Source organism: Chinchilla lanigera, unplaced genomic scaffold (genome assembly GCF_000276665.1).
Source record: "Chinchilla lanigera isolate Chin_1 unplaced genomic scaffold, ChiLan1.0 scaffold00181, whole genome shotgun sequence".
Taxonomy (NCBI): Eukaryota; Metazoa; Chordata; class Mammalia; order Rodentia; family Chinchillidae; genus Chinchilla; species Chinchilla lanigera.
Window position 1 is genome coordinate 138,934 of NW_004955582.1, and position 12,361 is coordinate 151,294.

The 12,361-nt window shown below is 38.0% G+C and overlaps 1 protein-coding gene across 1 annotated transcript in view; it reads left to right on the forward strand.

Annotated features, from left to right (window-relative positions):
* LOC102006625 (ankyrin repeat domain-containing protein 26-like) overlaps window positions 1-12,361 on the forward strand; it is a 97,296-nt gene that overhangs the window by 67,560 nt on the left and 17,375 nt on the right. The window contains exons 15-16 of the mRNA XM_005414285.2: window positions 3,490-3,718; window positions 11,473-11,518. Coding sequence (XP_005414342.1) covers window positions 3,490-3,718; window positions 11,473-11,518 — 275 coding nt within the window. The remainder of the gene's footprint in view (window positions 1-3,489; window positions 3,719-11,472; window positions 11,519-12,361) is intronic.

Here is a 12,361-nt window from a genome sequence, read left to right on the forward strand (position 1 = left end):
AAAAAAAAGAAAAAAAAGAAAAAAAGGAGTTTGAGGCATGCTGTTATTAAATCTTTTCTGAATGTCTTGTAGAATTCAGCTGTGAATCCATCAGGACCTGGGCTTTTCTTTGTTGGTAGGTTTTTAATTATGGTTTCAATTTCCATTATTGATTTTGGGGTATTCAAGATTTTTATATCTTCTTGATTCAACTTTGGAAATTCATAGTTATCTAGGAATGTATTTATCTCTTCTGTGTTTTCCATCCTTTGGGAGTAAAGATTGTCAAAGTATGTATTGATGATCTTCTGAATTTCTATAGGATCTGTAGTGATTTCACTTTTTCATTCCTTATTGTGTGAACTGGAGTCTTTCTTTTTTTTTTTGATGAGGTTGGCTAGGGGTTTATGAATTTTATTTATTCTTTCATGGAACCAGCTCTTTGATTCAGTATTGCTTTGTAATGTTTCCTTCATCTCAGTTGCATTTATTTCTGCGCTGATCTTTATAATTTCCTCCCTTTTTGGGCTTTGGGCTTGAGTTGTTCTTCTAGTTCTAATAATATGAGGTGCAGCCTTTATGTATTTGTCTGTTCTTGTTCTGTTTTCCTGATATGTGAGTTCACTGCTATAAACTTTCATCTGAAAAGTGCTTTCAGAGCATCCCTCAGATTCCAGTAAGTTTTATTAGCATTTTTGTTTACTTGCAGATAATTGTTTAGTTTCTTCTTTAATTTCTTCTCTGACCTATTGGTTGTTCAGGAAGATATTCTTTAATTTCCATGTGTTTATGGAATTCTTGTGGTACCTTTTGTCGTTAATTTCCAATTTTATTGTGCTATGGTCACATAGTACATATGGCACAATTTGAATTCCTTTGCATTTAGTTAAGCTTGTTCTATGGAGTAGTATGTGGTCTATTTTAGAGAAATTCCCATGTGCAGCTGAGAAGAATGTGTATTCTGATGTTGTTGGGTGGGACACTCTGTGAATGTCTACTAGGTCTGTGTGTTCACAAGTTTGGTTGAATTCTGCTATTTCTTTGCTGATTGTTTATCTAGTTGACCTATCTCTTTGTGTCAATGGGGTGATAAGGTCCCCCATGACAACAGTGCTGTTAGTTATTTGGTTTTTCATGTCTATTAAGATTTGTCTTATATAGTTGAGTGCTCCCATGTTTGGTGCATACATATTTATAATTGTTATGTCTTTCTCTTGAAGTTTTCCCTGACAAGTATGTAGTGACCTTCTTTATCTCTTTTGATCATTATTGATTTGAAGTTTGCATTGTCCACAAATGGAATAGCTACCCCTGCTTTTTACCAAGTTCTTGTTTTGCAAGGGCTTGTTTTCCATCCTTTGACTTTCAGTCTATGGATTTCCTTTTGAGTTAAATGTATTTCTTGTATACAGCATATTGTTGGACATTGTTTCTTGATCCACTATGCTAGTCTGCTTCTTTTGATTAGTGAATTGAGGCCATTTACATTAATGGTTATAACTAAGATGTGTTGGCTTATCTTTGTCATGGTACTTACCTGTTTTTGGTTTCCTACATTAACTCTCTTTATAATTGGTTGCTCTATGAGTTGGTTCCTTTCTGTTGTTGTTCCTGGAATTGTCATTTCTATCTCTTTCTAGAATATCTTTTAGTACTCTTTGTAAGGTTGGTTTGGCACTTGTGAAGTTCTTCAGTTGTTCTTTCTCATGGAAGTATTTTATTTCTCTATTAAATTTGAAGGATAGTTTTGCAGGATACATCAATCTTGGTTGGAGATTGTTTTCTTTGAGGACCTGGAATACTTCACTCCAAGCTCTTCTTGATTTGATGGTTTGTGTTGAGAAATCTGCTGTGATTCTGATGGGCTTTCCTTTATAGGTGATCTGTTTCTTTTCTCTTATGGCTTTTGATATTCTGTTCTTTTGCTGAATATCTAGGATCTTGATTACTATATGTCTGGGAGTGATTTTATTTTGATTATGGCTATTTGGGGTTCTATATGCCGTACTTACCTGTATGCTAGATTTTTTTTCCATGCTTGGGCAATTTTCTGCTATTACTTATGCAAATGTTCTTTTTATGTCATTTGTAGTGACTCCTGCTGTCTTGTTGACACCTATTAATCTTACATTGTTTCTCCTTGCATCATCTTGCAGTCGTTGAATTGATATTTCATGGTTCTTTTTTACTTTTAAGAGGTCTTTCCTTTCATGATCTTTGGCTGCAATGCTGTGGTCAAGATCTGAAAGTCTACATTCAGCTTCATTCAAGCGGTTTTGCCAGCTTTCAATGGAAGTTTTGATTTTTTGGATATGTCTTGAAATCTGTGTCATGCATTCTAGTTCTGTCCTGTATTGTTCATTTAATGTTTCCATCATTTTCCTGTGCTCATCTATTATTTTATATATGTCTTCTTTAGATGTGCTGAGCAGTTCTTTCATTATTCATGTGATTTCTTGTTTTACCTGGGAGTTTATTTCTGATCTGATTTTTTCTGTGGCCTGTTGGAGTTGTTATTTTACCTCAGTTTCAATCATTTCAGAGATTTCCGGTATGTGACTATCAAGTTCTCCTATGTTAGTGTCTCCTGGAGTTATTCTGGATGGACTTGCTTTCTGAGATTGCATATTGCTCTCATGTTTTGTCATTTTGGATGTCAGAAGGGATGCACTGAGCCTCATGCTTCCCAGGCAGCTCACTGAAAGTATCTAGGGACCCTAGTTTTCTTGGTGTCAGACTTATCCCAAGATGATAGAGGGCAGTGGACCACCAGGACCGGGATCCCCAGGTAGTTGGTGGGGCGCACGGCTCAGACCACATCTGTGGTGGTAGGGGAGTGCTGACCTTCGGTACCAGTATCTCCAGGCCATTGATGGAAAGCATGAGGGCCTCAGCCATGAACCCAGTGGTGGCCAGACAGGGGTTGCCAAGCTGGGCTGTTCAGGCACCTGGTCGAGGGAGGGCTGGCGTCACCTACCAACCCAGAGGTCCACAGAGCTCTGGCTTCCCCTGTGCCACTCTGCTGTCCACAAGCAGACAGTGGGGTGCGTGCACGAGCCTCCACCAGCAATTAAGATGTGTGTGGAGCTGGGGCCCCTCAGCAGGGCCTGCAGGCATCTGGTCAGGAGCGCAGGCCTCACATCCCAACCAAGATGTCCACAGAGCTCAAGCTACTCTTCTGTACACTGCAGTTCCCAGAGAGTGTGCAGAGCACAGGCATAGGCCTCACCCATGAACGAGAGGTCCACAGAGCTTGGGACTTGACAGTTTTTTAAAATACAAATCATTTAGGAATCATTTGGGGCCTGACATGGTGGTGCATGCCTGTAACTCCAGCACTTGAGGCTGAAGCAGGAGGATCACTGTGAGTTTGAGGCTAGCCTGGGCTATAGAGTGATAACCTGTTTCAAATGAAAAACAACAATAAAAAAAAACCCAAGCCACAACAAAACCAAACAGAAAAAAGGGAGAAATGTGATATTAAATTTTTGCCATTTGCAATCTTTGCAGGATTACTCTGAGTCTAGAAGCCATCAAAATCAATCTTCTGATGGAGAAAGACAAAAGCAAATCTTTGCCGAGGACTGTCACTACAAGACCTGTCCTAGAGTGTTCTGGTCTCAGAAATTTGGATCATAGTTTGGAGCCCCACAGAAATTTTCCTCCCAGAGAAAACTTAGGGGTTCGTACATTATATGCACAGCCTTCAAACAGCACCATGAAGGACGACCTCACAGTGGTTAGTGACAGTACCATCTTTTCTTTGTGCCTGAGATTTTTGATTTAATTCTTGTTGTTAATTTGGTGAAACACTGGGCTGGGGAAGTAGCTCTTGGTAGAGCACTGGGCTAGTGTGCATAAGGCCCTGAGTTTGATTCCAGGGTGAGGGGTTAATCTGAGGAAATGCTATGTTTAGTTGACTTACACGTTAATTAAGGATCACACTAATATGTATTAATATAAAGAAGGAAAGCAGAAATTTACAGTTTTAAAAAATATTCCTATAGCTTTTATTTTCATGAGAAAATTCATTAACTTTATTCAATAAATGTAACTGAATTGGATATAATATAATTTTAATTTCTCTTCAGAAATGTGATGAGTGCATGTTTTCACTGATATGTGTGGAAACATGTAATACAGTGTCTAGAGTTAGCACACTTCAAGTCAAGGAGGAAAAAAACATGGCTGATTGGGCATCTTTCCTGTTGGGACTGCAGAGAGGTAGCAGAAAATGACCTCCTCCCTGCATGTGTGCTCAGAACATAGGTCAGAGAGGTCGAGATCCATGTCACAGCTTTGTTGCTGACACATAACTCACAGGTGGGATGTGGGCATCCAAGTGCCTCATCGGAGGTTGCACACTTAAACACACACTTAGTGGAAGAAACGAGCACCTGCCATCTGCAGCAGCTGCTCACTACAGAGGCAGCAGCCTGATTTCACGCTGCCAGGACATCCCTGTAAGGAGTCAGCGTGCTTCATCCATCATCACTCTTTGGGAGCCACCTCTCCCGAAAGGGATGCAGAGAGAGCCTAAGTCTGGGTGGTGCTTTGCTGTCGCTTTTGCCAGGGTGTAAACTAAGATGTAAATTAAGCCCGTCTTTGTATATCTCCAGTCAAGATGAGAAGTGGCCACATGTATGCTAGATGGTAGAGAGAAATCTGTTTTGTATTTTTAATTTTGCAATATATTACCCAAAAATTTATTGAATGACTTGAGTAAGCTAAGTTTTATGATTTTCTTCAAATTCCATTCTGTGATTTTTTTAAAAATTGAGCTTTAAAATTGAGTGCATTAAATGACTACTAACAATTCATATTTATTTGTATCTTTTATTTATATTCAAAACTTTAGAACTCAGTTTATCAGAGAGCTAATGTCATGTTGAAGATTATTGAGCTCCATGATAGTTTAACATGTATATTTTCCCTAAGGTGATTTAAAAATGTACGGTCTTTACTGAATATGAGAGAAGTAACTGCATATAACTCCATGCTCTGGGAGACGACCGCAAGTCCATTCCTCCCTGACCAGTGGGCTCTGTGACTTCAGCTAAGTTATGATCGCTCTGAGCCTGTGGTAGATCATGGGTCAAATTAGAGACTTTGTGACCTTCACTACTTTTGAAAAATATTTTTCAAATAGTAGAACTTTTTTAAAGATGAAAATTTTTCCATGAAACTGTATGCTGGGAAGCAGAAGTAGGGCTGTCTGGGTGAAGAAGGGGTGAGGCTCTAATGTGGGAGTTGTCATCCGATCATCCCACAGTGTCCTGGGTGGAACCTTAGATTCTGCAGACATAGTTTGTAAGCCACAGCTGTGAGAGAATTCTAACAAGCTAAAATCCATGGTATGTTATTGTGCTGTGCACAGTTTTGTCATCTTACGGTTTTGGAAGTGGAAAAGTACAAAAGAAGTTGCAGACGTGCTTCCCTCATAAAGGCTGGACTCACTTCCTCCAGTCTCCGAAGCACAGTCCCCACCGAGAATAAACATCAAGCTACAGGGAGAGGAGGGTGTTTTCTTAAATATATGTGTTTTACTACACGAGGAGCTAATACACCTCTTGATTTAGTAGTAATCATAAAGTGAAAATTGGCAATTGAGCAGGCTTTTTTATTCCTCCTGGCAACGTTTGGTTTCTGCTAAGCTGTTACTCTGTCCATGTCCGAGCCTGTGGTGGTGCCCGTCCAGCAGAGTAAGGCAGCGATTAATGTCAGCAGGGCGTCTTCCTCCCTGTTTTTCCCGTGACCTGTGCTGGGCAGTGGAATCAGCCATTCTACTGGGAACAAAAATTCTGAATTCATATTAAGGGACAAATAATGAAACTATGTGATTTAATGGGAAAGTGAGAATTAAAAGGGACGTCTTCAAACTTGCTAAATATTTGTCAGTTTTACTTAGGAGCCCCAACCACCCAACCTCCCACCGGCCAGGATGGAGCCTTCCATTCTGAAGACCTTGAGTGAGCTTTGGGAGCCACTTTCCAGGTCAGCCCTCCCTCCTGGTGTGGAGTCTGTCCTTTTTCTCTCAAAGCTTTCTTTTCTTTCTTTGTGAGAATCAGTTGCCCTCAGCTGTCATTGATGTTAGAAAGTATGCAAGTGTCAATGAAATCCTACAAGATAATTTATGGAGGCACAGGTCAGTCATAGGTGGAATAGAGACAGCTTGTGTAGATGGACTTTAGGAGGAGAAAAACAATGATCATGACTTAAATTTGCTATGCCACAAGTATTTGTTATTTAGAGAGTTAAAATGTCTTCCTTACAGGGTTAGGGATGTTGTCTGATGATAGAGTCCATGCTCACCTTGTATGAGGTCCTGGATTGAAATTCCAGTACCATAGAAAAACAAAAAACAAAATACTGTTGCAGCTTGTATCTTGATGTCCCCACAAAGACCCATGCGCTCATAGGTGGAGGTCCTCATGGGTGGCTGGATCTAGAGTATGGGAATGTGGGCTATGGATGTGTGTTAGTTAACTCATTTAGTCCATATAGAAACCCCTGAGGAGGGTATCAGTCTAACCTACCTAGCAGTATGGCACATGGATGCAAATAAAGAGAAAGTTTTGCAATTGAGGCACTCTGGGGTGGTGACTAATGTTCTGTGTGGAACAAAAGTCCATATGTCCAAAACCTCATGGCTTTTAATGGCTTCAGTGAGGGAGGTGTCTGAGGGTGGCAGCAGAGTGCTAGGGAAGAGAAACTTTGCAGGCACTGGCTCTAAGGAGAAACGACAATTTTGTACCAGGCACAGAAGCCTCCAATTAGCAATGCAAGGGCTAGTTTGATGTATGCAAGGCTGGCACCTTTACTGCCAGGAAGGTGTAATTCTTTTTGAGTCCCGTGGCCTCAGCTGAGATGATATCTCATATATTAGCCCTACAATCTCACAGGATCTTGCTTGAGCCCCCAGTGCAGCCATCAGCATGGGGGCATTTCTCAGCTGTGTGCTGCAGTAAGACATGTTGGCATCTCAGCTGGGCTCAGTCCTATTCTTTTGGCCAATTAAGAGAACATGTACCTTGCTATAGCCAGCTCTATATGTCTCAGTGAATCGGGTGAAGTAAAGGTCAGGGAAAGATGGAGGCAAGGGGCTTCAGTTCTTACCCGAGTGTAGCTTGACGATCTCCCAGTGGATCACTGATTTGTTTAGCAAAGTTCTGGGTGGAGATAGTGGGAAGGCCCACCCTGGGTGTCAGTGGCACCAAGGAAATAAGCTTGTAGTCTGGATGGGATAGGAAGGGAACGATGAAGGCAATCTCACAGCCTTCTGCTTACCACACCATGAACTATTTTTCCATTGTGATGCCTTGGTTTCTGCCTTGGAGCCAGCTGACTCTGGGCCGAAGCCTCTACGAAGTCTGAGCTACAGTAAACCTTTCCTCCTTCAACTTTGGGTGTTGGGTATTATGCCTTAGTAGTGCAAAAAAAGGGAAGACAAAGATGTAAAGTAAAGAGAAAAAATATTCTTTATAAAAGTAAACAGTCTTTTGAGGAAAGTATTTCGTTTTTATTCCAACTGAATTCATGTATCCTAAGTTTTTGTGGATGGGGTATAAACACATAAGATCTGTTACCTATAGGCAGTAAGTAAATAGGACAAGAGCTTTTATCAGAAAAGATAATTACATTGGTAGTTCCTTAATTCAAGTTATGCAAATGTGTGATTTACATTTTACATAGTGTTAAGGGTAACATAAGATTGTTTGAAACTGGGCATAGTTGCACACACGTATAATCCCAGCACTCAGTAGGCTGAGGCAGGAGGATCACCATGAGTTCAAGGCCAGCCTGGACTACATAGTGGGTTCAATATCATCCTGATCTACTACCCAGACCTGTCTCAAAAGAAAAAACATTCAATAAAGGCTTGTCTTTTGTTGTGATATTCAGTTGTTACTTTTGTAACACTTTCTGTAGTGCTGTTTCTGCAAAATTGTTACAGAAAAGTCTTTTGTCATGCTGAGCGGGGCGTGGTAGCACATGGGTGTAATTCCAGTACTTGGGAGGCTGAGGCACGAGGATCACAGTGAGTTCAAGGCCAGCCTGAACTACGTAGTGAGACCCTGAGATAAAAGAAAAAGAAGGATTGGGAAACCTGTGAAAGAACTTGCCTTTATACCTAAAATTTTAAAGGCATTTGTATCACGTTATCATTGCTACCAGAAAGTATTATATTGTGTGTGATAGGTTATATTCTGCTTGGAGCATTAGTAAGAAAAAAGCTCTTGTAGAAAAGATTTATGTAAGAACACATTATCTGGGGAAAGTCCAGAATAGATTGGGGTGTTCCCAGACATAGTCATGTTTCAAAAAAATTGACTCTTAACTTCTGAAAAAATAGCAGAGTTACAGTATAAGCTGTCTATTGTTTCCCTTGTTTCCATTTCTAGAAAGTAATAAATCAAAGAAAGTTTGAAAACTGGCTCTACCCTATGCTTATGCTTTTTAAGCAAATTGCTGAAATCTTTGTATGTGTATTAATAAAGAAATATTTATTCAGTCACAACCAAATAGCATATTATTTAAAATCTTTAGCCAGTAGATTTTCTGCATGGCTTTATAACAATACAATTTTTCCATTTCTGTATTTAAGCCTGTGTGCTGAAAAAATTAATAACGATATATGTTAAATTTTCAGTTATTTTAAAAGCAGAGTTAATTTTCAGGAAAAATCTATTACAGTGAAAAAACTGATTAAAGTTTTATTATGGGAAGAGTTTGATAAGTAGTATAAAATATGTGTTTTATGTTTTGTTTTAATGAAACATCACCCTTATATTTAATAGGCTTTTTTTGACTTTATTAGTATATGTTTTCCATACTTAATGATTACATTAATTGTAAGGAATCAGTATTTGTCATATTTCAATTCTTTTCCCCCTTCTCTCCCTCCCCCTTTAATTTTTCCCAGCATCAGATGCATTTGTTTCTAATTTAGAAAGTTAAGTACCATATATACAGATTACAAACCAGACTAATAGGCCAAAAAACCTCTAAAATACATAAGATGATTGTACTAAGTCAAAATACACTGTTAGATATACTGTCCTCCCTAGATTACAGTAACTTCCTCTCACTCTTTTCCTTTCATAAATCAGTGTTAATTGTACTGATCAGATGAACTTAACAGCATTGCACATAGTCTATTATGTGAACTTAAAATAAGGAAGAATTTTAGGAAAGTTTCAAGCATTCTTCAAGTTAGATCTTGTCTGTAAAAATCTTAAAGGTAGGGGAAAGGGAAAAAGAAAAAAGGGGGATCAAGTTACATAACATACAGGTACAAATTGGCTATGATGAATGTGATCATTATGTATACCTAAAATGTATCAATACTTAATTTTAAAAATTCTTAAGCTCCACATTTTCTTTTTTTTCTTTTCTCTTTTAAAGAGAGTAGTAAATGAGAAACAAACAAACAAAATAGAACAGTAGCAGCATACCAGTATCACAAACTTAAACAAATCTGAGCAAGAACATTCAAAGTGATACAGGGTCTAAAGACAAAGTAATACGAATCAACAGTGGTTGTTCCATTACATATCTCTACCCTCAACTACATTGCTCAGATTATCAGATGTAATAATGAAAGATTGCTCAAACCATTAAAGACAATAAGAAAATAATTCTTCAATAAAACATTAGAGATAATACAGAGTATCACTAGCCAAGATGGTACGAGTTCACCATTGTAATTCCAGTGCATATTGTTACCTTCACATCAGTTGCTCAGACCACCAGACACAAGCATGCAAAGTCAATCAGGACATAAAAAATTGTAATCATTAACTGTTCATTTCAATACACCATCAGACATCAGCAATACAGTTATTGCAGCTATTCATATATATATTTTTCCTTCCTTCTTCTTTCTTCTTCCCCTCATCCTGGTTGTTCCTTCCTTTGAGCAATTTCTTTCCCTTTCCTATCATCTATTGTATGTTTTGAGTTTTACCTAGTCTTTTTTTTTTACCTAGTCTTTCAGGTTCCTACACCGAGGAGACAATGTCACCAAGGAGACAATGTGATCTTTACACATGTGGGTCCAATTTATTTTAATTATGAGTATGTTCTCTAGTTGCGTCCATTTTCCTACAAAAGTCTTGAGTGTATCTTTTTTAATAGCTGAGTAATACTCCATTATATAAAAATAGGACATCTTTTTTATCCATTCCTCAGTGGATGGGCATCTGGGTTGTTTTCCAAGATTTAGCTCTAACAAACTGTGCTGCTATAAACATGGATGTACATATATTGCTGTGGTGTGATGTCTTTAATTCTTCTGGGAAAATACCTGAAGATATTATACCTGAAGGGGAATAGCTGGGTTAAATGGGACTTCCAATCCTAGTTCTGTGAGGAATCTTCACACTGATTTCCACAGTGGTTACACCAATCTACACTTCTACCAGCAGTGGAGTGGAGTTCCTTTCTCCCCACAGCCTCTCCAGCATATATTATTGGTTGATTTCTTTTTTTTTTTTTTTGGTTTTTCTCTGGTACTGGGAACTGAACTCATGACCTTGCACTTGCCAGGCAGGCGCTTTTGACGCTGAGCTAAATCCTCAGCCCCTTGGTTGATTTCTCGATGATAGCCATTCTTTGTGGAGTAAGATGCAATCTCACTGTTGTTTTAATTTGCATTTCTTGAATGACTAATGATGTTGAACATTTTTTCATGTATTTATTCACCATTAGTATCTCTTCATTAGAGAAGTGTATATTCATCTCAGATGCCCATTTTTGGACTGGGTCTTTGAATTTTGGTGGCCTGATTTTTTAAAATTCTTTATACGTCATAGATAGAAGTTCTTTGTCTGAGGGGCAGTTGGCTAAATTTTTTCCCCATTTTGTGGGTTTTCTTTTTACTTTCTTGGTGATTTCTTTAGATGTGCAAAAACTTTTCAATAAGATGATGTTCCAGTTGTTGATTCTTTGAAGTATTTCTCGTGCAGGTTGGTTTTTGTTCATGAACTCTCTGCCTACCCCAATGTTGTCAAGATTTTTACCTGCTTTCTCTTCCAATAAATTTAGTGTTTGTGTTTTAATATTGAGATCTGTGATCCATTTTGACTTTAATTTAGTGCATGGCAAAAGACATGGGTCTAGTTTTAGTCTTCAGCATGTGAGAAGCCGGTTTTTCCAGCACCATTTATTAAAGAGGCTATCTTCCTTGCATTGACCATGTTTGGCTCCTTTGTCGAAGATAAGGTGACCAAGTGTGTTTGTAGTTGTATCTGTATCTTCTAATGTGTTCCATTGATCTTCAGGTCTGTTTTTGTGCCATTACCATGCTGATTTTATCAGAGTAGCTTTGTAATATAATGTTAAGTCAGGAATTGTGATGCCTCCTGCCTTTCCTTTGTTTACCAAGATTGCTTTTGCTTTTCTAGGAAGGGCAACATTTTCTAAGTGATACATATTAGTCCCATAAAAATGTCTTAGTTAACTTAAACATTATAAACGTTTGATTTATTTCAGATGCACCAAGAAGTGCGTGATTTTGTAGCTAGAAGAGTAAGACAAGGTATGTTCCCAAAATTTATTATTTTTAAATTTTATAAATTTTTAATTTTAAAGAGAATAGTTAAATAAAAGAACAATAGCAAAATACAGACAGAACAATGCAACAACAGTAAAAATTATATGGGGTTTTTAAACCAAGTGATAGGGATTAACAGGGTTGTTATATTACATGTTGTTATCTTCAATGAACTTGCTCAGATTAGCAAATGTAGGAATAGAAGATTGATCAAACCATTAAAGGAAATAAGAAAATGATAATTTAAAAGAACATTAGAGACAATACATAGTTTCACTTGACAGGATTTTAGGAATTCACCAATGGTTGTTATTCTGTTAATTGTTTTCTGACATAAGTTGCTGCGATTACCAGATATAAGCATGCAAAACTGGTCAAAATATAAAAATAAATTTTAGTCATTAACTGTTCCCTTCAATAAGCCACTAAACATCAGCAACATGGTTATGCCATCTATCTATCTATCTATCTAAAATGCTGTAGTACTTTTTTTTCTTCTTTCCCTCAGCACAGTTGTTCCTTCCTTTGAGCAATGTCTTTCCCTTTCATATTATCTATTGTACATTTTGCGTTTTATTTACTCTTTCATGTTCTTACACTAGGGAGAGAATCTGTTGTTTACACATCTGGGTCTGATTTATTTCGCTTATGAGTATGGTCTCTAGTTGCATCTATTTATCTATGAAAGCCTCGAGTTTATCTTGTTTTATAGCTGAGTAATACTCTGTTGTATAAAAATACCACATCTTTTTTTATCCATTTCTCAGTTGATGGGCATTTGGGTTGTTTCCAAGATTAAGCTATGACAAACTGTGCTGCTATTAACAT